Source organism: Halichoerus grypus, chromosome 2, assembly GCF_964656455.1.
Source record: "Halichoerus grypus chromosome 2, mHalGry1.hap1.1, whole genome shotgun sequence".
NCBI lineage: Eukaryota > Metazoa > Chordata > Mammalia > Carnivora > Phocidae > Halichoerus > Halichoerus grypus.
Genome location: NC_135713.1, coordinates 169499458 through 169524007, shown reverse-complemented (window position 1 = coordinate 169524007; position 24550 = coordinate 169499458). Strand labels below are relative to the sequence as shown.

The 24550-nt window shown below is 53.4% G+C and overlaps 1 protein-coding gene across 3 annotated transcripts in view; it reads right to left on the bottom strand.

Annotated features, from left to right (window-relative positions):
• RHBDL3 (rhomboid like 3) overlaps positions 1-24550 on the bottom strand; it is a 50797-nt gene that overhangs the window by 18126 nt on the left and 8121 nt on the right. For all 3 annotated transcript variants that reach the window (XM_036116931.2, XM_036116930.2, XM_078063448.1), the window contains 4 exons: positions 15527-15685; positions 9904-10128; positions 5564-5712; positions 2105-2217 (listed from right to left, as the gene is read on the bottom strand). In XM_036116931.2, the coding sequence (XP_035972824.1) occupies positions 2105-2217; positions 5564-5712; positions 9904-10128; positions 15527-15685 (646 nt within the window). The remainder of the gene's footprint in view (positions 1-2104; positions 2218-5563; positions 5713-9903; positions 10129-15526; positions 15686-24550) is intronic.

Genomic DNA, 24550 nt, shown 5'->3' with positions numbered 1-24550 from the left:
AGGACACAATGTGCGAGAATCCCCTATGGCACCTGGCAGACATTAGCCACCATTGCTACAGATTGTGACGGCCCTGCCTTTGGAGCATTTTCACTGGGCAGGAACTAAAGGGCAGGGCCTGATGTCTATCAAGACCTCCCTGGGTTTCTGATAATAAATTATCTGCACAAAGGAAAAGGCCTGCCTTTTGGTTCTCATTGCATATGGCAGTGGTTTGAAGCAAGCCTTTGGGTCAGGCGGCCTGGGTCTGGGGCCAGCTCCACCATGTACAACTGAATCTCCCTGGGCAGTTGGTGAGGCACGCTAAGGCTCGGGTTCCGTACCTGTGACAAGTGGAAAGTGTTAGTACCTGCCTTAGGAAGGCAGGCCCTTCCTAACTACTGGGTATCCAGTCAGGACCCGGCTGTCTATGAATGGGGCCCCTTCTCGGACTTGGGATGCACACAGAGTAGAGAGGGAGGAAGGGGTACAGGCAGATCCATCAACTCGATCCTGGAGAGCAATGACATGATATACGGTGACCAGAGTGCCCTCTCTAAATCAATGCCTCCGACAGAATAGTACACATCATTTGCTTTATGATACAGCCCCACACCCTGCTGGTTAGTTGGCAAGCCCCCCCCCTTCCGTCGGTGCACCATCCCCCTCTGCACTGGTGTCACTGGGAAGTGTCACCAGTGCAGCCTCCCTGCTGGGTGTCATCTGGTTTGGGTGAGGCCTGAGTCATCTTGAATCTGATTTTTGTCTTCTGGGTTATTGGCACTCCCTTCCAATTGACTACTAACTGCAAGTGTTATGAGTGTCTTTCCTGCTCCTCGCTATTAACCATCTGGGTCTCTGGGTATCTAGGTAGAGAAAATGTGGCTATAAATCTCCAGATGTCAAGATTGGGGGGGTGCGTGGGTGGCTGAGTCAGTCTGGCACAGAGCCCTCATTAGACCTTTTGTTCAAGGATGTGGAAGGTACTGGATGCCGGGAGAAGCTCGTGGGGGTGCTGTCCAAGGTGGCCAAGTTTTCAACCCTCAGCACACAGAGTAATGAAGAAGCTGTGGGGCCAATCTACCACGCTGAGGGTTCCTGAACTAGCAGACCAGCCTCTCATGGGTGGGTGGGGTGGGACCCTTCCCTCTCGGACTCTTGAAGCCACATCAGTTACTCCCAGGGTCCCTGTGTGCCTGTTGTTTACAAGGTCAATGGTGCCCTGCCCTCCTGATGACAATTTTAATGCCACTCAGAAAGGATTAAGATCTTACTTAAACATACACACAAAGCTCCCTTGGGCACAGCTGTCAAGGTGAAGAGCTGAGGCGGCAAACCTTGTAAAAAAAAAAAAAAAAATCCAGCTATAAAGTTGGAAACATCACGAGGGAGATCCCTCTGTTCAGAAACCTGGTTGGTGCAGACTTTTCCTGCAGAAATGCAGCCTGCTCTCCTCAGCTCACCCCAGCCCGCCTCACCTCCACTGGGGAGGGAGAGGGGGAGTCCCGCTGGCTATAGGGTACCCTCCCCATCCTCAAGGTCATGGTCCTCCGCCATGTGAGCGGAGTCAGCGGGGCCCCAGTCTCCTTCAGCTGGCATGGGTGCTCACCACGTCTCAGGCCAGACTGTTTCCTGTCAGCAGTGGGTCAATCAGGAGGGCAGGTGCTGGCCTGGCTGGGGAGGGACCTGGGCTCACCCACACCTTGGATGTCCCTGCAGCAATCTCACTGTGCCCAGCACGGTTTACACGGCCCTCTTATTCCACTTGTCACCTCCCTCTGCCCTCCTAACACCCTACAGGCAAATCTGATTAGTTCCTTCCTAAAACTTAATGGGGCCAAGAGAGGTTAAGGAATTTCCCCAAGCTCACACAGCTTCAACATGGCAGCATAAAGACGGAAAGTCTCCTCCCCTTGCCATCACATGCCTCTCCCTGTGGATGGCAGGCCCCTTTCCAGCCCCCCTGGGGCGGTGGGGAGATTGGCCTGGAGGACGACCCTAATAGTTAGGAGCCTTGGGGATGGGGTCCGGTGTCCCTGGAAGCCTGGGACTTGCCCAATCCCGTGGGGTCTCCTCGCCGCCTTGGGGAAGTTTACCTCTGTGGATTCGTGGCCCACCTGCCTACCTGCCACAACACCAGCCACGTAGACAAGCCCAATACGGGTTGCTCCATGCACCATCTCCAAGGGCACCCCCACAAGGAGCTGCAGCACCACGTTAAGTCCCAGGTGTTCTATCCTGTATAGAAAGACCACACTCCATCATTTATTCATTCATTCATTCAGCAAACACTGTATGCCAAGATGCAGGGATCCAGCAGTGAATTATACCTGCTTTGAGGAGCTCATGGTCTGGGTTGGGGGTGGGGGCAGGAATTACAATGCAGACAGACCATCTTGGAAAGAGCATACCTTGCCTGCCACCTGGGACAGGAACGGTGCAGGGCCTGGGCAGTGTTTGGCAATGTCTGCACCTGCCATAGTGAAGAGGGCAGGTAACCATGGTAGAGATCCAGCAAATCCATCGGCTGACACATGAGAAGCCAAGGCTTGGAGAGGGGCACTGCCTGGCTTAAAGTCACACAGCTCCGGCTCCTGATGTGCAGAATCTGCTCCACTCACCAGGCTACAAAGGTGCTCTGGGGCTCACTATTGTATGTGTAAGAGAAAAATGTTTTCAGGGCGCCTGGGTGGCTCAGTCGGTTAAGCGTCTGCCTTCGGCTCAGATCATGATCCCAGGGTCCTGGGATCAAGCCCAGCGTCGGGCTCTCTGCTCCGCGGGGAGCCTGCTTCTCCCTCTCCGTTTGCCCCTCCCCCTGCTTTGTGCTTTCTCACTCTCTCTCTCTCAAATAAAGTCTTAAAAAAAAGGAAAGATGTTTTCAAAACAAAAGCAAGCATTAGAGATATCTCTTAGAACTGAATAATTCCTTTGTTTTTTAAGATTTTATTTATTTGACAGAGAAAGAGAGAGAGGGAGCAAGCACAAGCAGGGGGAGCAGGAGAGGGAGAAGCAGGCTCCCCGCTGAGCAGGGAGCCCGACGCTGGGCTCAATCCCAGGACCCTGCGATCATGACCTGAGTTGAAGGCAGACACTTAACTGACTGAGCCACCCAGGTGCCCCTAGAACTTAATAATTCAAAGTTATCCCTTAAGATCTCATAGGGGAAGCTTCTCCCTCCTGGTGTGAGAAGGAACACTCTCTACTCCCAAACTCCCAGGGATGGCTTTTCTTACTCTGTGAATACTTCCCTTTTTATACTATCATACACCTGTGACCAGATCTTGTTGCTAAATGGTGTCTAGCTGAGTGCACCTGTTACTAGAAAAAACTGTAACATTACTATCACTACATCAAATATGTGCTTTCAAATTTACAAAACACTTTAACATCCATTATCTCATTTAAACTGAGCCTACAGCATCTGCACAGCTTCCTGGGGATGGTTAAGTTATAGGGTAACAGAGCACATCATGGGGGGGCCCTGGCTGGGTCACAGCCCTGGCCCTGGTCGGCAGGGCCCGGCCTGGAGGCCAACTGCTGTGCCGCTTGGGTCCACGTGGGCACCTGCCTGCCCAGGAGAGCACCTGCAAGGTAGCTCAGACAGATGGGGCTCTGTCCTAAACTCCCACCATGCCTGGAGTTTTCTAGCCCACACCAACTGTGCCAGCCAAAGGGTTAGAAGCGTCAGACAAATGCCCTGGAAAGGAGTCGGACGGTAGCATCAGACTCAGTCCTTGGTTTACAGATGAGAGCCCGAGACTAGAAGATGCCAGGAGAGGGACCCAGGGCTCTACCTCCCAAGCCGAGCTCCTTCCTCTCTACCACACTGATTTCTGGATTCACCAGTCCACAGTGGGCCTCTCGGTCATAGGTCACCTTGCTGGGCTCGCCCCACATGCTGGCCAACCATCCCTACCTCCTGTCCAAGAGCCCCTCCCTCAAAATCACACACCAGGAAGCTCCTCCCAGGGTTCCCCCAGGCAGGCACTGCCCCATCAGAAGCACCAGCCAGAGAAAGGCCGGAGGCCACCCCTATAGTCCTCGGCTAAGAGCCTCTGTGCCCTGTCCACTTTGGCTTCCAGGCTTTTAGTTCCCAGAGGCAGGGAGTGGACAAGGAGGCTTTGGAGGCTTTGTGCATGCTTGATCCTCACCCCAGAGGCTCAGGGAAGGCCAGAGGGCAGTCCCAGAAACAAGACAACACATGCACAAGTTCCATCCCATGTGCAGTCAGAGGCTGGGCAGCCTGGGCAGGGAAGCCTCCCTCCCCAACCCCAGTTCCTTGGTTCACAAGAAGACCAATGCATGATGCACCCCCCTCGTTCTGCTCCTTGGTCCTATGAGAGCAAAGCCTGAGACATGGCAGGCAAAGCGCCAGCCTGCGCGAACCATCCCCTCTTCTGGCTCAGAGTGGAGACAGCCATTGGTAACCACTGACGTGCCTGGTCACCCCAAAACTCCTCTTCAGTAAGTGTAACCAATTAGGGATTGGCACCTGTGCTGCTTTGGAGACTCCTCAGCAGGAGGGGAGGCTCACAGTGTGGCTCCCTCTTGGCCATTGTGGGTCTTTCTGCTAAGGAATGGGAATAATGGAGCCACGGGGACCAGAGTGATCCTCTTCCCATTTCCAACGCCAGGGACAAGCACCCCCAGACTTTTCCCAGGCGAACGGTGAGCCCTTTCGCTTCTCTCTGCAGAGGCCATAGAAGACACAACAAAGGTCTGGGTGTCTGGCTACTCAGCTTTCCCAACTCAGTGCTTTTACTGTGTAAAAACAGTCTCCAGTCCAGAGGGGACTGGGACCCGGGTGGTCACCTGGCCAGACAGTAGGTCCTTATCATGGGGTAGGAGGCACCCATGAGAACTGACTGTGTTCCAGCCCCAAAAGAGGCCACGTATCTGTCAACAGAAACTACCAGTATTGCTAGAATTCCTCAAAAAGACTCTCACCACCTATGGAGACCACCTTGGAAAAAAGGCACTTTCAAAAGAAATTTGTCCTTTGTGGGCGCCTGGGTAGCTCAGTTGGTTAAGCGACTGCCTTCGGCTCAGGTCATGATCCTGGTGTCCCTGGATCAAGTCCCGCATCGGGCTCCCTGCTTGGCAGGGAGCCTGCTTCGCCCTCTGACCCTCCCCCCTCTCATGTGGCTTCTCTCTCTCTCAAATAAATAAATAAAATCTTAAAAAAAAAAAAGAAATTTGTCCTTTGTTTCACTTGAGACACACACACACACACACACACACACACACACACACGAGTTTGTGGACAATGAACTTGGTTGCTAACCACACTTCCCTTTTTGCCTTGGCCACTAGGAAGCTCAGAGCAAACTTATAACCTACATTTATACTGCTCTCACTGTGGGCTTAAATTGAGCATTTTCATCCATCCATTTCCCCCTTCCCACACACTGTCAATAAGTAACTCATATATTTTGGTATTAGATAAGTTTCAAGGAGCCACCTCAAATGCTGTGTCCAGGCAGATAAAAATAAACTAAAACAACACGTATTTCAATCTAGGCTCTCTGGACCTCCTATTTTCCCACAGGGACTCTGGCCAGAGCGAAAGAAGGCAGGTACTCACCCCGCATGCATGAAGATGTACGTCAGGTAGCGCCATGCCTGCACTCGGAGCTGCGGGTGGTAAACCAGGGAGTTCTTCAGGTACCGCGGATGGGTTACCTGCAGCACGAATTGGTCCAGCGATACTCCATTGTAGAGGAAAAAGGCAACCTGGATGAAAACACGGGACGGCGAGGGCCTGTTACGGACGCAAGACTGCCTGCGAGCCTCTGGCGCTGACTAACCCTCGGGATACCTACTGGAAGGTGTCCCCTTTCCTCCTCAGAGAATGAGGGACACCTGCATGGCCAGCGTCCAGCCTAGCTTTCAACCACCTCTCCCCGCACTTCTCTTTGATTATTTTGGTTTTGTTTTTTGTTTTTTTTTAAGATTGTATTTATTTATTTGACAGAGAGCACAAGCAGGGAGGCAGGGGGAGCAGCAGGCAGAAGGAGAGGCAGAGGGAGAAGCAGGCTTCCTGCTGAGCCCGATTCAGGGCTCGATCCCAGGACCCTGGGGTCATGACCTGAGCGGAAGAAAATGCTTAACTGACTGAGCCACCCAGGCGTCCCTCTGTTTGGTTATTTTGTATTAAATGGTCACAGCATGGTCACAGGGGTTCTGCCCACACCTCCTCAGTGCTAGGCAGGAAGGGCTCAGAGGGTTTTAAACTAATTGCAGTGGGGCGCCTGGGTGACTCAGTCGGTTGAGCGTCAGACTCTTGGTTTCGGCTCAGGTCATGGTCTCATGGTCATGGGATCGAGCCCCACGTCGGGCTCTGTGCTCAGCGGGGAGTCTGCTTCAGATTCTCTCTCCCTCTCCCTCCCCGCGCTTGCTGTCTCTCTCTCTGCTCTCCCTTGCTCTCAAATAAATAAATAAAATCTTAAAAAAAAAACAAAACAACGAATTGCAGTAATAACTTACATACTCATTTGGGAGAAGAGGCAAGGCCACAGAAGTAGATTTTTTTAAATTGTGGCAAAATACACATAAGATAAAATTTCCCATTTGTATCAGTTTTAAATGTACAGCTCAGTGACATTCAGTATATTTATGTTGTTGCACTAGCTACAGAAGTCTTCTCATCTTGTAAAACTGAAACTCTGTCTCCATTCAACACCAACTCCCCACCCTCCTCTCCCCCAGCCCTGGCAACCACCATTCTACTTCCTGTCTCTATGAACTTGACTCCCCTGGGCGCCTCATCTAAGAGGACTCATACAGTGTCTATCTTTTTGTGGCTGGCTTATTTCACTTAGCATCGTGTCCTCAAGCTCCACTCGTGTTATAGCACGTACCCGGATCTCCTTCCTTTTTCAGGCTGAATACTATTCCACTGAATATACAGAGCACAGTTTGTTACCCATCCATCCATTCATTCAACACTTGGGTTGCTTCCACATTTTAGCTATTGTGAATAATGCCATGGAGACAGGTATACCAATATCTCTTTGAGTCCCTGCTTTTGATTTTTTTCAGGTATATACCCAGAAGTGGGGTTGCTGGATCACACGGTAGTTCTGTTTAATTTTCTGAGGAACCTCCATACTGTTTCCAGTAGTGGCTGCACCAGTTTGCATTCCCACCCACAGTGCACCAGGGCTCCCATTTCTCTGCCTCCTCGCCAACACTCCACAGGAGCTGATTTTTGCAGATGACTGAAGCATCCTTGTTTACCCCAAAAAGGTATTTTTTTTTCTAGACTTTTTCTTTCTTTTTTTTTTTTTAAGATTTTTTATTTATTTTTAAACAGAGAGAGAGACAGTGAGAGAGGGAACACAAGCAGGGAGAGTGGGAGAGGGAGAAGCAGGCTTCCCGCCGAGCAGGGAGCCCGATGTGGGACTCGATCCCAGGACCCTGGGATCATGACCTGAGCCGAAGGCAGACACTTAACGACTGAGCCACCCAGGCGCCCTCTAGACTCTTTCTAAAATGCATCATTCAGGGGCGCCTGGGTGGCTCAGTCAGTTAAGCATCCAACTCTTGATTTTGGCTCGGGTCATGGTCTCGGGGTCATGAGATCGAGCCCCGCATTAGGACTCAACCCGGAGTCTGCTTGGGGTTCTCTCTCACCCTATTCTCTCTCTCTCCCTATTCTCTCTCTTTTAAACAAATAAATAAAATCTTAAAAAAAATAAAAATAAAATTCATCATTCAGGGGTACCTGGCTGGCTCAGTTGGAAGAGAACGTGACTCTTGATGTCGAGGTTGTGAGTTCAAGCCCCATGTTGGGTGTAGAGATTACTTAAATAAACTTTTTAAAAAATAATAAAATAAAATAAGATAAATGCTCATTCATTTTCCTGTGTTCCTCCTCAGGGTGTATGCATAGTCTTAAAGCTGTCTCAGGTATTGATCTGGGCTGTTAGAGTAAAGTCTTCTCCAGCAACTGATGGGGTTTTCACTCCTACAGAAAACGGCCCTAAATTCCTGTGTTTCTTTAAGACTCAGGTCTGCTTCTAAATTTTTCGTTCTCTCCCATACTGCCCGGTTGGCAGCAGGTTATTAACCAGGTACTACAATCAGGTTCTTATTCCCTGTTGCTGGCTGGTCGTGAGCCCCTTCTAGTAGCTTCTTACCATGTCCCTTCCATTCCCTGTTATGGAACCAGAAAACCAAGTTTCTAAAATCTGTATGTAAAACAAAAGCTTTGGGCTTTAGTACAAGTATTTGGAAAGAGTTATTTCCGTATTTTCTTCCAGATTGGCGGTTTGAGTTTACATGGCTGAAGTTTCTGGAAACATGAAACCAATCTGGACGCTCAATCTGGCCTCTCTGGATGACCTTGGATAAATTATTTGAAATCTCTGGTCCTTGGTTTCCTCATCTGGAAATGGGAATGCCAATGCCTACCCTTCCAAGACGGTCGTGAGGTTTGAAGGGGGTAAAGTACATGAAGAGCCAGCTGGGTGCCCGTCACGCACGCAGCAAATGAAGCTATAATTAGTGTGGGGTTCAGGCCCCCCAGCAGGACTCCCCTGGGCTTCAAGGGGAACCTCTCTGTCCATCTTTCACAATGCGGGTGGCCTGGCAGCAAATACAGCTCCCAAGGCAGCTCATTATTACTGGTCCTCAAATAGAACTTAATAAATAGACCAACACAGAAAGCATTTGGAAAACGATTCCAAGAATATCTCAGAAAAATGGCATCTTCAACATGGACTTGGATGAAGACATAACAACAAATGGAGGAGTGCGGGGGTACAGACTGGCTAGTCCGATTTAGGAGAAAAGAAGGAGGATGTCACGGAGCTTAATGATCCTGCTATTGGATTCGGCATCAACTTGAAAAGAACATATGCTTGGGGGCGCCTGGGTGGCTCAGTCGTTAAGCGTCTGCCTTCGGCTCAGGTCATGATCCCAGGGTCCTGGGATCAAGCCCCACATCGGGCTCTCTGCTCCGTGGGAAGCCTGCTTCTCCCTCTCCCACTCCCCCTGCTTGTGTTCCCTCTCTCGCTGTGCCTCTCTCTGTGAAATAAATAAATAAAATCTTTAAAAAAAAAAAAATAAATAAAAATAAAAAATAAAAGAGCATATGCTTGGGGAGGGGGAGGGTGTGGTCATTAGGCCCATGGCTCTGGAAGAGAAACCTTTACAGACTCTAGCACACGGTTCAGGAGCTGGGGCTGGGAGCCCACAAGGTTCTAGGCTGAACAGCCAAAAGAATTCAGAGTTTCTCACACATGGGCACTGATTCAGAAATTCGTCCCTTTGGATTCCGTTGCATAAGCAGAAGACGGTTAGAATAACAATAGGTATGGATGATTCCCTAAGGGGAGAAGGTTCTTTCAAAATGTTAAGCCCACATTTCCCTGTTCATAAACACCCCCTCCCATATGCATTTGTAATGCTTTTGCGTTCAGAAAGCACCACCAGCCACTCTTGCTCTAGAATAGAGGAGTCCTACGGGAGGGGAGCAGGTCTGGTTATCCCTGCTTTACAGGTGGGTGATGGAGTCCCAGGGGAGCAAACTACTTACCCAAGTTACTCACTCAGGGAGGAACTAAAATAACTAAAATCACTCGGTTTTTAATGAGTTAACTACCCCCAAATCAACAAGCTTATTACATTGCTTGTGTTGCTGTGGTTTTGGTAGGGGTGGAAATATGGGGATTTTGCTGTGGGGAGGATCGCTTGATAATAATCCTCGGGGTAGCCTTGCGGTCCAGGGGCTGGAATCACACTTGTAGGCACTGTCATGGGACCGGACTGGCAAATGACAACTGATCCTCAACCACTGCCTTTTCGGGGAGAAGATGTTGTCCTTCCCCTCTGGATCTCAGCTAGTCTCCTGCTCCCCTGCCCCCACCCCCTCCCCAAGGCTGAGCAGCTCCCCCCAGCCCCCCCTCCCCCAGTCCTTGCCTCCAGCAGTGTGACTGTGATCATGAACCAGGGCGGGGGGCAGCAGGTGTAACTGTCGTAGTACCACTTCCGATCAATCTCCCGGGGCAGGGTCTCGTAGGCCACGTGGCGGATCAGCCGCTGGGAGAGGTTCAGCCCTTTCTCCTCCAGTAGGGCTTTGCTGCACAGCCTGCGGTTCCCCTGCAGGATGGCCTGGCGGAAGCTGTTGGACCGCTTGTTGCTCATCTGCGCGGGACACATGGTGCGGCAAAGGGTCAGAACGGGAGTCTCGGGGAGCCCTGACCCGTTTCCCCAGCCAGCACATTCCTTGGACTAAACAGGCCTCATCCCCCCTTCCTCTTTCTTCTATAATAGTTAACAAGAAGCAATATTCACTGAGCTCTTCTGTGGCCGAGGTGGTTCTAAGCTCTTCACGTGTGTTGGGCTCACTGGATACTCTTAACTAGTCTACTTGTTAGGTAAGGACTAGGAATACCCCACTCTACCAAATCACAGAGGGTTTTAGGAACCCACCAAGTTCAAACACAGTATGGCTCCAGAACCTATACTGATGTTCACCGTTCTTTCCTTCTATTCACCTATCCGTCAGCCGTCCATCACAATTTACTGAGCAACTACTAAGTGTCAGCACATTGCCAGACATAGGGGAATGCAACGGTGCTCAGGGCAAATAACTAAGCAGCAATCATGGTTCCAAGTGAAGGCTGCTGAGGGGAGCAAGCAGGCAGGGGCCCAGCCTGGTCCCACGGTGGTCAGGGAGGGCCTTCCATTGATCCCCATTCTCATCCTCTCCATGCCTACAAAGCTTGGATCTGGTTCTTTTTTTTTTTTTTTTAAGATTTTATTTATTTGACAGAGAGAGACACAGCGAGAGAGGGAACACAAGCAGGGGGAGTGGGAGAGGGAAAAGCAGGCTTCCCACGGAGCAGGGAGCCCGATGCGGGGCTCGATCCCAGGACCTCGGGATCATGACCTGAGCCAAAGGCAGACGCTTAACGGCTGAGCCACTCAGGCGCCCCTTGGATCTGGTTCTTGGTGGCTCAGGAGGAGTTCTGGAAATGTGGGCAGAGCTTAGGGCTCCATGTTCACTCACTGCAAGCTCAAGAAAGAATCATGAGTGAGAACTGAAGGATGATGAGGAGTTCGTGTCCTGAGACATCCTCGCTTGGGAAGAGGTGGGCAGACCTTGGTTAGATGGGCGAGTTTGTAGAGAGGTCTCTAGGACTAGAACCCAAAACTGTGCTTGTGGGAGGCCATCACTCCTGAGGGCCTTTAAGGGAACTGCAATGCCTGGTGAGCCCAGGAACTGGTTCTCAAGCCTTGTCTGTGGACTGGTCCTACCCTCGGCAGCCTAATGTTGCCATGATGAATCCTCACTGCAGTCCTGGCTGCCACGCTCTGGTCAGCCTGATTCCTAGAAACCAGGTGGCCAGTCCTGCTAACTTCCAGCCTCCTGGGACCTCTGTCGCCTCCCACCTGCCCTCCACGACCACACTCTAGACCCTTCTTATGAGGAGATAGAGCTCTCCCAACCCCAGAGCCCACAGGGCTGCCTGGGGAGCTGAGGCGGGGACTATCCACATATTCCTGGGACTGTGGCCTTAGCAGGGGACATTTGGCTAAACCTAGGCAGAAGTCCAGACAGGGCTGGCCAGGTGAACTAGGCCAAGGCACAGGGGTTTGAAGCCGTGTCAGGAGGGAGTAACAGGAGAGGACCTGAGTTCAGAGCAGGCCAGGTAGAATGAGCCTTTGTCTGCAGTCCCCCTTCTCTGTTCCTGGGTTCTATGGTCTTTTGCCTTCAAAATCTGGCTTAACGCTCACCCCCTCCAGTAGGCCTTCCCAGATGAACCCCTTCCATTGATCCCTATTCTCATCCTCTCCATGCCTACAAAGCTTGGATCTGGTTCTTGGTGGCACAGGAGGAGTTCTGGAAACGTGGGCAGAGCTTGGGGCTCCATGTTCATTCACTGCAAGCTCAAGAAAGGATCATGGATTAACATAACAATAAAAAAAATTTAAAAAAAAAAGAAAGGATCATGTTATCAAACTGTTATCTTTTTTCTTTTTTACAAACTATTTTTTAAAATTTATTTTTAGAGAAAGAGAGCACACAGGCAGGAGGGACAAAGGGAGAGAGAGAGAGAGAGAATCCTAAGCAGGTTCCGCGCTTAGAGCAGAGTCCGACATGAGGCTCGATCTCACAACCCTGAGATCATGGCCCGAGCTGAAATCAAGAGTCAAACACTTAACTGACTGAGCTGCCCAGGTGCCCCTGTCAAAGTCTTATTTTTTTTTTTTTAAAGATTCTATTTATTTGACAGAGAGAGACAGCGAGAGAGGGAACACAAGCAGGGGGAGTGGGAGAGGGAGAAGCAGGCTTCCCGCGGAGCGGGGAGCCCGATGCGGGGCTCGATCCCAGGACCCTGGGATCATGACCTGAGCCGAAAGCAGATGCTTAACGACTGAGCCACCCAGGCACCCCGCCCCTGTCAAAGTCTTTTGCGGCCACTCTTACCATCCTCTCTCCCAGTCCCCGAATATGCACAGCATACTCACAACACACCCTGGCCACACCCTGAAGACTGACGCCGGGGGTGGGCTTGCCACGAGGACAGGGGAAGCAATGTGCACCCACACCATTCGCCTGCACCCTGGTGTGCCTAGAACCGAGCCGGGTCTCAGGCCTCATGGGGTTTACAAGGAGAGGCGAATGCTAGTTATTGGGTGCACAGCACTATCCTCACATTATAAAGATGGGGACTAGGGGCGCCTGGCCGGCTCAGTTGGTAGAGCACGCGACTCTTGATCTTGGGGTCGTGAGTTCGAGCCCCATATTGGGCATACAGATTACTTAAGTAAATAAATAAACTTTTAAAAACAAATAAATAAAAAATAAAGATGGGGACTAAAGCTTGGAGAAGGTGAGTAATTTTCTCAAGGACCCAAAGAGGGGCGCCTGGGTGGCTCAGTTGGTGGAGCGTCTGCCTTCGGCTCAGGTCATGATCCCAGGGTCCTGGGATCGAGCCCCACGTCCAGCTCCTGGCTCAGAGGGGAGGCTGCTTCTCCCTCTCTCTCTGCCTCTACCCCTGCTTGTCCTCTCTCTTTCTCTGTATCTCTGTGTCTCGAATGAATAAATAAGATCTTTAATTTAAAAAAAAAAAAAAAGGGACCCAAAGAGTCAGGATTCAAATCCAGATACATCTGACTCCAAAGCCCATGCCAGCCTGTAGGGTACTCTTGTGCCACTAGATAAGGGAGTCTTTTCTTGCAGGTGGATGCACCCATTCTAGGCCTTGGTGAACAAAGCCCACGCCAGATTTCAGTCCCCATTCATCCTACTGACAGGCACCCTTGCACAGTGCACAAGCTGCATGCCTGTACATGACGACCCTGGCCACCCAGCTGTAATACAATGTGGTCTGTGCTCTAAGAGAGGCCTGGGCAATGCATTGTGGGGGCTCTGGATAAGGGTGGCTCATTCGGCCCGGGATGGGTTGGGAAAGGGCTCACAAAGGATGCAGGGGAGTTTACCTGGGGGAAGAACATTAGAGATGACAAAATCTTTCAAATACTCCATCTTATTTAATCCTTGCGACAACCCCGAAGAGGGTATCCTTTGGCTTCATTTTACAAATGAGAAAACCCAGGGGCGCCTGGGTGGCTCAGTCGTTAAGCGTCTGCCTTCGGCTCAGGTCATGATCTCAGGATCCTGGGATCAAGCCCTGCATCAGGCTCCCTGCTCAGTGGGAAGCCTGCTTCTCCCTCTCCTACTCCCCCTGCTTGTGTTCCCTCTATCTCTGTGTCTCTCTCTGTCAAATAAATAAAAAACTTTAAAAAAAAAAAAATGAGAAAACCCAGGGACACTTGGGTGGCTCAGTCATTAAGCGTCTGCCTTCGGCTCAGGTCATGATCCCAGGGTCCTGGGATCGAGCCCCGCATCAGGCTCCCTGCTCAGTGGGAAGCCTGCTTCTCCCTCTCCCACTCCCCCTGCTTTGTGTTCCCTCTCTCGCTGTGTCTCTCTCTGTCAAATAAATAAATAAAATCTTTAAAAAAACAACAACAACAAATGAGAAAACCCAGGCTCAGGAGATCTTTCTCTGTGAAAGGCAGAGGCAGAGGCAGAAGCAGGACCCAGGTCTGCCTGACTCCAGCCCCTGGGCACTCTGCCTTCCTGAGAGCTTCCCTCCCGGAGAGCCCCTCCTTAGTCCTGGTCTCCAGGGCAGCCCCACTCACAAGAATCCAGGCTCTGGCTGGCTGCTCCAGCTTAGAACATGAATCCAGACATCCCAACAGGAACAAGCCATCTACTGCTGGAGTTCACACGGGAGACCCCACAGACCCGCAGCTGGACAGAAGCATCCCACTGGCCCAGCAAAGCCCTCACTCTGCCCTGAGCCTGAGCAGGGCATGTAGCAAGCATGCTGGGCTGTGAAGAGCCGATGCAGGCTCAAACCCGTGGCCTGGTCTTTGGTGGCACTGCTGGGCTCCAAGTTACAGGCTCACCTCCATTGCCCCTCCTCCCATGAATCCTGACTGTCCCCACTCCCCCATTTAGCTCAGCTCTGTCCCCCACCCTCTAGGAGGTCTGCTTTCTGGGTCCACTCCAAACAGATTTCTTTACCCCTAAAAGCGCTACAGCTGTTCCCTGCAATCATGCTAGTCTCTGGGCAAAGGAAGGCTTCCATCAAGAGGCAATGAGAACATTTCCAAAGCCTGGACACCCAGATCAGAGAGCTCACTTGGCACTTGGCACCTGGGCCCCCCCATCACCGGTGCCTTTGAATTCTAGGAGCCTGGGGAACCTCATGCAAGTCATTTCACTTTTATCCCTCCATGGGTGACAAGAAAAGGGGTGACTATCTCCACTTCACCAACAGGGAAACCGAGAGGAAACTTCTGGCCTTGTATTCATCTTGCTAGTTCATCCAGCTTCTACTCATGTCCCAGCCATCCATGGTGGGATGCTTCCTGCTGAACCCCACTCCCATCTCGCCACAGTGGCCCCCATAACAGCACAGCAGTAGCCCCCAGTGAGGAGGAAGTCCCTGTTCCAAAACCCTGGTTCACAGGCCTACTGTCTTCAGCCGCTCCAACAAACCAGGACATCAGCCAGCAGATCTGAGGAGCTCTGGCCTTCACCCATGTGCCCAGTGCTCCCAACATCCACTCCCCAGCTCCCCTCCTTCCCACCTCCTCCTCCCAGCCTCCCTCTCAGTGGAACTGGCCCCACCCCCAGCTCCATGGGGTGGGTTTGAGTCAATCAACACATCCCACTGACCCAATCTAGGCCAAGGGGAGAGAGGAAATCCCAAGCTTTGTGTGGGAACTACCACAGAGGAGACCCTCTCTTGCCCAGCATGGTGAGGCCTGAGGGTGTAAGGGCTGGAAAAGCTGCAGCCACTTTGCTGTCACATGGGTGAGTGTGGACCTGCCAGGGGCTTCTTTGGGTATGTGCTGACACTACAGAGGCAGAACCAAAAGACAAAGAGAAACCGGGTCCTTCTGAGGCCTGGACTCCTTCAACGCTGCAAGCCAACCGATCCCTTTAATCGCATAAAGAGGACTTCTTAGCCATAACCCCCGAACAGACCCCTCCCAGCGGTCAGGGCCCCAGAGTGCTCACCAGGTTGACAAAATCCTGGTAGCAGATCTGCCCGTCTGCATGGCTGTCGGCGAGAGCCAGGAGCACCTCCCTTTTGTGCGGGTCCAGCTTGGAGCCGTGGCTCTCCAGGAGGCTCCGGAACCTGCCTGTGCTGATGTAGCCCGTGTTCCCAGGGTCGAACTGAGGGGGAAGCACAGACAGCAGGGGGGTCAGTGGGGCCCTGCAGGTACCCATCTCCATCACCACTCACCGGCTCCTGTCCCCAGGCCCTCTACCAAGAGGCCCAGGACTCGTCTGGGATGTGTCCAAGGCCCCCATGGGAGACATCCAAATAGGGCATGGACAACCACTTAAAGACCTAGAAGGCCCTGGAGCCCTTTGAGATCGCCCAATCCAACCAACTTGTGCGTGGATAGGGAAACTGAGGCTCAGAGAGGTTAAGCTCCCTCCTGTCCACCCCTAATCCTAACCCTGGACAAGAGGAAGAGCAGGAAGGAAAAGGCAACGAGGGGAGGAAGATGAGGAACTTCTGAGACTCGGGCCAGAGGGACTCCAGTGGGGGATGCTGAGGCCCCGGGGCCGCAGGGAGCAGGGGCCCAGCCTTGCAAATCCGGCCGCACCTGGCTGCCGGCGCCTCTCACACCCACACTCACATACACCCACAGCCATGCACACGGGCCTGGGTGGGGCTCCTCAGAGATACTGTGCAGCTTTGCACACCTGCGTCCCTCAGCCTGGGGGCCCCTTGCCCCCTCGTCTCCCAGGGAGACTCCGACTTACCCCGCCCAGCAACTCTGTGCAGTCTCAGGACTCCCCGGGACACAGGCTGCTCGGGCTGGACCCCCCTCCCCCGCACATCAGACAGACCTCTGGCCACCAGCCTGCCCGGCCCCCTCATCTCCTACCTGGGCCTCCCCACTGGGCTGGTGGCACAGGGGTACCCCAGGATTTAGCAGGAGCCTGGCATGACTGGCACTTGTAAACATTTCCTGGGCAGATACATAGTGGGTGTTGGATGAACAGAAGGGTACTAATCTTCCAGGGAAAGTATCATCGGTTCAGGTAGAAAAGGATCTCATTCATCTCTCCCAGAAAAGTCCCCAGCCTTTCCGTGCCTCTTCTGCAGGCCCTTCTTCCTCACAGAGCCCCCCCAGCACACGCCCTGCTAGAGAATGACGAGAACCGTCTCTCGCCGATGTCGGCAGCTGTCCTGTCCACCAAGAGCCTCCCCACACAATGTTGCTGTGCCTCCAGACGTTGTAGGGGGCGGCTGAGATTTCAAAAGGCAAACACACTGTGGATGTCCTTGTGTGCAGGATAGGGGAGCCCAGATGACCAAGCCCACGTTTCCCCCCTTTTCTAGAGAAGGTCAATGGAGACTATTTTAGGAAGGCTGATTCGGTGTGCAGTACCTCTAAGACAACCCAAAAGAAATAGCCAAGAGTCACAAGTCTTGGGCTATTTAAATTCTTCCCAGAACTCAACGAGGGACGACATCCCTAAAGAGGCTTGTTTAAAAATCGGCATGTGTCCCCACCCTCCATTCCAAATACCAGGTTCCAGGGATGACACCCATTTGGTTCACACCACTGAGTATTTCAGGAAACACAGTGACTCCCTGCACCGTAAAGATCTTTAAGAATAAAAATCTGCTGTTTTCATGGGGCCAAACACTTTTCTAAGCCCTTTATGTCTGTAATTTCTCTGACCCCCGACAACAACTTCCAGAAGCAGGTCCTATTTAACTAGCCCATATTACAGATGAGGAAATCGAGGCACAGGGAAAGGAGCACTGAGAGGTAGGGGACATGCCTGGCAAACAGCATGCTGCACCCCGGCGGCTTAGCACTGGTGGCCACTGACCTTCAGCCTCCAGGGGCTGCTCTGGGGCTCTGAAGCAAAAGTGAAGGATCAAGGAGGCGAGGGGAGGGAGAGGAGGGGGGCTCATGGGCCCACCCTACACAGATTTTGAAAGCGGGAAAGAGCCGCACACGGCCACAGTTCTGACCCCCCGATGCTTAGATAGGAAAGTGAGGCCTGGATGGGAAAGTGGCAATGACAGCCAGTGAGGGTCTCCTGGTACCTGGGACCCCCCCCCCTTGCATCCCCACAGGCTGACACAGGCCCCCTGACTCACCGGCCTGGCCTCACATGGCCCCTTGTGCTGGGTGGGCTGAGGGTGGGGGTGAGGGGTGGAGATGGAGAAGCAGCCCCGAGTCCCGGGGAAATCCACTTTCCCCCCAATGCCACCCATCCCCTATGAGCACTGCAGGGGGGCAGTGATATACCCGCAGCACGGAGTCTCTTCTGACCGGGTCTGGGGGAGGAAGACCAGTGGCCTCTCATTCAAGAGCAGGGACACCAATCCCCTCCCAGGGGCTGCCTCAGAGGCTTGGGAGGGCAGTGGGGTGGGGGACTGGGATCAGGCAAGGGCCCCTCTCCCCTTGTTCTAGCTCCAGACAAAGAACCACCTGCTCCCCAGCTCTCCCTCCCCCCCTCCAGGGCTCCCTGCTGTTGTCCTAGTGACAGGGGCTGCCCTGTGGCTCCAGGAGCCCCCCACTCCCCTGCCAGTGCTGCCCCCAGCACATTACAGGCTCCAGACTATGGAGAATGAGCTGGGAACAGGCCAAGTCTCCCTTCGCTGCCAAAACTCTACCTTTCGTGCCAGGGCCAGACAAGCCAGACAATGGGGGTCATCGCTACCCTAATAATGAGGCCTCAGGGATGACGGAGGGTGCCTAGCGGGGAGGGAGAGGCAGGGAAGGGGCTGGCTCCACACAGGACGCCTTCTACACCCCCCCGGGACCCCCACCACCTGGGAGGATGAGGGCCGGACCAGAGGCAGACTGTGGGCATGGGGCACGGCGGGGTGGGGTGGGGGGGAGCAGAGGGAGACAAAGGGAGAAAGAATCAGAGAGAGAGGACGCGAGCAGAAGGTGGACAGAGGTAGGTCCCTTGCCCCAGAAGAAAACTGAGAGCTTCAAAAGGAGGCTGCACGGAGCAAGGCAAAATCCCATTCTTGTTTCAGCCACTAACGAGTTTGTATAATTCAGAGTAAATATCTCAAGCCATAATTGCCTCATCTATCAAGCGTGCCTCGCGTCCCCTCAGGTTGCAGCGGGTTAGAGCAAATGCAGGGCAGCAGGGCCAGGGCGGAGACTCAGTGTCCGGCTCTTCTTGCCTCATTCAAAGCAAAGCAGGGAGCAACCCTGTAACAGGGGCTTGGCTGGCCCTTTGGGCACACTTCCTGCCTTTGGGACTCCTTCGAGGCCAGGTATAGGGGATAAGATCCGTGGTTTGGAGCTTTTGGGAAAAGAAACCCTACAAATGCAATTTTCCTCATTAATAATGTGCTGAAGGCCCCAAAGCTCCCCCCAAGCCCTGGATTCATCCAGTTTTAGCAGTGGGTCGCTCTTGGGATGAGGTCTGGGCGGGTTCCAGGCAGCCTGACGAGGGCTGGGGTGTGTGTGTGTGGGGGGGGGGGAGTTGGGGACAGTGGGCTGTGAAAGGGCCACAGGCAGGGGCCCAGCGGGGAGCCAGGAGTCAGGAGCATCCTCGCAGCTGCCTCCTGACTAGGGCCCAGCACTGTGGAGGGAGGGGGCAGGCCAAGCCCACATTCAGCCTGAGCGGAGGATGCTGGCCTCAGGGGGAGGAGAAGACGCAGAGTGAGGGCTGACCCTCCCTCGGCTCCCGCCCACCTGCCTCCGCCATGAAAAGAGCTGCCAGAGGCTCTCAAGGGACGTTTAATCCCAGCACCATCCAGCCCTCTGGCCCCTTAATCCTCCAGGTCGCCAGTTTTCCCCAGCCTGGGGCCCCACAAACGCCCTGTCCCGGACCGCATCTCCCGGCCTGGACCCCTTCCTGGTGCACTCGTGATCTAGACTGGGGCAAGAAGCCGCCACATTCGGACTGCTGCCACCTAGGGCTGCTTCCCTTCTCTGGGGCAAGGAGCAGTGGGAGGGTTTCAGAAGGGACCCTGCTCCCAGCTGCTTAACCACGCTGCCTCGGTTTCTCTTCCAATCATATGGTAGGAACTGTCCCTTCTCAGGGTGATGTAAGGGTGTCCATCCCCATCCCTGCACACACAAGCACACCATATGCAAATGGGGGTTGGGGAAAGAAATCCACAACCAAGGGGCCCCTGGGTGGCTCAGTTGGTTAAGCGTCTGCCTTTGCTCGGGTCATGGTCCCAGGATCCTGGGATCCAGCCCCGCATCGGGCTCCCTGCTCCGCGGGAAGCCTGCTTCTCCCCCCCACTCCCCCTGCTTGTGTTTCCTCTCTCACTGTCTCTCTCTCTGTCAAATAAATAAATAAAATCTTTAAAAATATATATTTTATTTATTTATTTGAGAGAGAGGGAACACAAGCAGGGGGAGTGGGAGAGGGAGAAGCAGGCTCCCCGCCGAGCAGGGAACCCGACGCGGGGCTCGATCCCAGGACCCCGGGATCATGACCTGAGCCGAAGGCAGATGCTTAATGACTAAGCCACCCAGGTGCCCCAATAAATAAAATACTTTTTAAAAAGAAATCCACAACCTATACAGCCCATGGGGGCAGCCAATCTTCTCTCCTTGGTCAAAGGGCTGATGGGACATTTGGGATCAGGATGAGGCAACTCGCATCGGGGGTGTGCTGTCAGAGGGATCCGGTGTCCGTGGCAAGAGGGGCAGCAGGCCAGGGAATCGGAATTCATGGTCCAGGAGAGCTGACAGGAATCTCTATGGTTCTCAAACTGCTCTGCAGAGTTTTAGGGGCTCTGACACCCCGAGAGGGTGGGAGGGGGTCGCTGAGCAGACCCCATTCTGGAGTTGTTTCATGTACTGGCTTTCTGCATAGTACTCAGTTGAACAACATGATAGAAGCTACATATATGCAGAATGGCTTCTAGGTCTCAGGTATTACCTGACTGAAACCTCAGCTCACCCCATGTCCTAGTTTGCCGGAGACCTACTGTCTGAGCATGATTATTACCAGCACCCCTTTCCCCCTCAAAAATGGTCCCGAGTTGGATGATAAATTAGGTGGTCCCCCATTTAACCCTCACAACAAAACTCTGAGGTAGATGCCATTATGAGCTCCATTTTGCAGGGGGGGAAACAAGGCCCGGAAAGCTGAGTTGGCCACGTTGGAACAGCCAGCAGTCGGTGCAGATGGGTTCACATCCAGGCAGAGGGGCCTGCGGCCTGCCCCCTCCTATCATAAGGACCATGTGGCTAAAAACGGTTTGAAAGACCCCAGTCCAATCCAGTCCTTTGTTCATGTCACAAATATTTACCAAGGATCGGCCATGTGCCAGGCATCGCACCTCATTTTCTGGACAGGGCAACAGGTGCAGAGAGCAAAAGAAACTAGCCCAAGATTACAGCTCGAGTTAGTGGTCAAGATGGGAAAGGTTCTGGGTCCCTCCATGGGAACCTGCCCCAGTCTTGCCCTTCCTCGTCTTTCTTTGTCCTGTCTTGTGTATGAAATACGGCCCCTGGCTCAGAGTTTCCCCATGTGTAAAACACACATAAGGTTTCCAAGGTCCCATAAGTTTGGGAAACCCTTCTGGAAGGGCCTGATGCATAAAACCATACTAAGGGCTCTGCAAGTTCTCACAGTGAAGAGACGTGTCTGATTTTGTTCAGCCCAGTATTTTCCAAACTTATTGGACCTTTGGGCATCATACTTTCCACAGCAACATGCCATAGAACACTCTTTGGGAAAAATGCATGAGTCCATAGAGTCATTTCTTCCTTTTGTGGAACCCGGCCCCTCTGCCCATGGTTCCAAACCAGCCTTTCATCTTCATTTCCTGAGTGGCAAAGGCCCTCAAGTCCATCGACACTTTGTCTGGAGGCCTGCCACAGTTAGAAATCTGCCGGGCCCAGGCCGCAGCCCAAGGGGTGAGGGGGATGCTGCCCCGGAGAGGCTGAAGAATCAGGGACTGGCCTAAGGGAAAGGCTGGGCTGAGCTCACAGAGAACAGCCCTGCGGGAGCCGGGATCTGCCTGCTCAGCACCCAGGACAGCGGCGCCATGTTCCCCAGCCCGCCCCCTCCTGCCGCCAGCCAGGGAGCCAGGCCAAGCTTCAGAGTTTACCCAGCAGCAGTGAAGCATAAGAAAAAGAAGAAAGGAACACACTTATTTTATATCTATTACGTATGTGTGAATTGGACAAACTGCATTTCCAAGACAATTGCACGTCTGATCCCTGTTCCCAACACTCGAACTCCCTTCCTGTCCCAGGCTGACCCTCTCCCTCTCCTGGATGTAGAGAGGCCCAGGATCTCAGTGAAGGGTGTGAGTACCTTCAAGGACCCCGAAGGAAGCACGTGGAGTGCCATCCTGGTGGAGACCTCTCCAGTCCAGAAGGTCGGGACCTGGGATCTAAGGAAGGCTCCCATCCCTGGCCCCAGTGTCCTCTCTCTGTCCTCCAAGACAGAAGGAGCCCGGGGAAGTGACCACATGGCATGCATGCAGGGGGCGGGGCAAAGCACAGGCAGTTGCCCCTCTCCACTTTGGGGACGGTTAGCAAGCCTCATCTGCTGGGTCCTTGCATCATTACCCGGCTTCTGAACAGAGATGAATTAACGAGGCTACCCAGGGGCTTAGGGCTCAGCAGAGCTGTCCCCACCCAACAGCCAGAGCCCACCAGGGAACTCTGGCCCATTATGGATATTTACTGCCCCATAAATTAGGTCCAGGCCTGCAGCTGCTGAGGTCAGGAGGTGAGGTTATGGGAATAGCAGCTTTCTCTTCCAGTTCTCCTTCCTCGCAAATGAGGATGCTAATTCTCCCCATAGAGAAAACCACCTCACGCCAGTCCCCTGATTCTGAAATACTGATTTTTCACAAATATCTTATTACTTTTATTCTCACACCAACCCTAGAGTGAGTGTGATTAGTCCTGTTTAACAGATATGGAAACTGAGGTTCACAGAGATGAACAGTTTGCCCAGAGGCCCTCCCAGTGAGTGGAGCAGGGCACCATCTGGCTTGCTCAAACTGGGGCTGGAGTGGATTTTCAAACCTCAAGCCTCCCTGGGCAGAAGAGAGACCAGTTCCTGAAAACCAGGTTCTGACCCTCCTGTCCTTGGGTCTCCCCACATGGAGGCACGAGGGACCCTTGTGCTCCCCTGGGATTTGGCCAGGCCAAGGCCTCTGACAGCTGGAGAAGCTTCTGTGATTCTAGGATTCCCAGCTGTATTATTTCTGTTCTTTCAGCTGCCATGGAAGGGGTCTGGGGGGAGGCAGCTCGTCCCTCTCAGGAGGTTTCTCCCTTAAGCCCCAAGACGGGCTCCTGAGCATCCTTGCTCCCCATAAGTCAAACAGCTGAACCCGGCTCTGAGGTTGGCAGCCTGGTTAGGGAGCTAGAACGCCCTTCCCTCAGCAGAGAAGCGGGCATCCTGGCCTGAATCCAGGCTGAGTTGCTGGATAATGGGCATGTTTCCAGAAACCACCCAACTCTCTCAACACCTGGGCTGGAGGGGAAGAACTCCCAGACTACCCACCCCCATATAGGAAGCTGGGGTTAGGAGGGCAATGAGGGGTGGGGGCCGGCTCCTTCCTCCAGGCTTTGTCTCTTTCCAGCCTCACAGCCTCTTGGAAGACCTTGCTTCTCCTTTTCTCAGAGCCCCCCAAAGAAGGCCTTGAAGACTCTGAGAGGGCAGCTGGGGGCTGTGACTCAGAGGCAGGTCCCTTGGGTCCCCAGGAGCAGACACACTGCCCGGGCTGACTCATCTAGGCACAACCATCACAGCCGCCTGGGGACCAAAGCTGAGTCATAGCCACGAAGGCAGGCATCCAGGCCCAGGGGGGCAGCCACTGGCAGGGAGGGGTGGGATTGGGTGCAACCAGGGGGCAGGGGGCTGACACCTGCCCCATCCCTCCTTTCAGCCTAAACCCATTTCCTCCCGCTGCTTCTCCTGGAAGCCACCGAAGGGTCCCTTGTTCCCCAGAAATGAGAGGGCTGAGAGATCCAGGGAGGAGGGGAGTGGGAGCCGGGCAGGTAGGATAAACGGTCACCAAACACTTTCACCTCCTGGGGGCCCTCCACCCTGTTTCAAAAGCCACCTGAAGCCATGTGGACAAAGACATACAGCCCCTTCTGCAGAGGACCCTTATTTGCTTTGGGTCTCTGGGCAAGCCCTTCCCTTTTGGGCCTCAGTGTCCTCCTCTGTAAAGAGGGGATAGCACCACTCACCTCACAGGGCTGTTGAAAGATCAAAATGAGATGAGGACCTATGTGCATGCAGTAGGCATTCAATAGTTGCTCCCTCAAAGAAATATTTCCCGACTCCAACCTGTAACTTGCTTCAGAAAAGCTGGCGGGACAGAGGTGGTGGCTACCCCTAGTTGTTCACAACTCAAGATACACATGGACTCATTTCCGTAACACAGAAGAGTGCCCTATTCTCACGGGAGGCCACCAGGAACTGCCCAATGGGACACCAGGCAGAGGAGGCTGGCTCCGGGCTCTGGTCGCCTGATGGCCGGACCCTTCACCCTCAGCCGTGCAGGCATGCAGCCAGTGAGCAGAGGGGACACTTGGGCGCCACCCCCATCCCAGGCAGCCTTTGTCCCAAAGCTTCCCTCCTTTCCCTGCAGAAAGTTCAGGACACATGTGGAAGAAGCCAGCTCGATAGGGCAGAAGAACCCCAGACTGGGGATCTGGACACTAAGATTCGCCACCTAGAACTATTACGTGTCAGAGGTTCTTCTGAGAACAGCATCCATTTCCCTAAGTTCCAGGGACAGGACATGACGGCCATGTTTATCAGGCGCTCACTTGGTGCTGTGGCAAGTGCTACCCGCATGCCACGTCCCGGGCCGCACGCCAACCCTGAGGGAAGGGAAGTGTTCTAGGCAGCTCCCAGGTGAGACAACGGAGGCTTGGAGAGGTCCCCTGGCCTGCCCACTGCCCCACAGCTGGGAGCAGACTGGGACCTGAGCCAGATACACACCTGTCCTCACCGCTGCCCTAGTCACTCAGGACGCCAAGTAAGAAAATGGACGCCTGGGAACACAGGTCAGAGGGGAGCACAAAGGGGCTCGAGTCCCAGCTC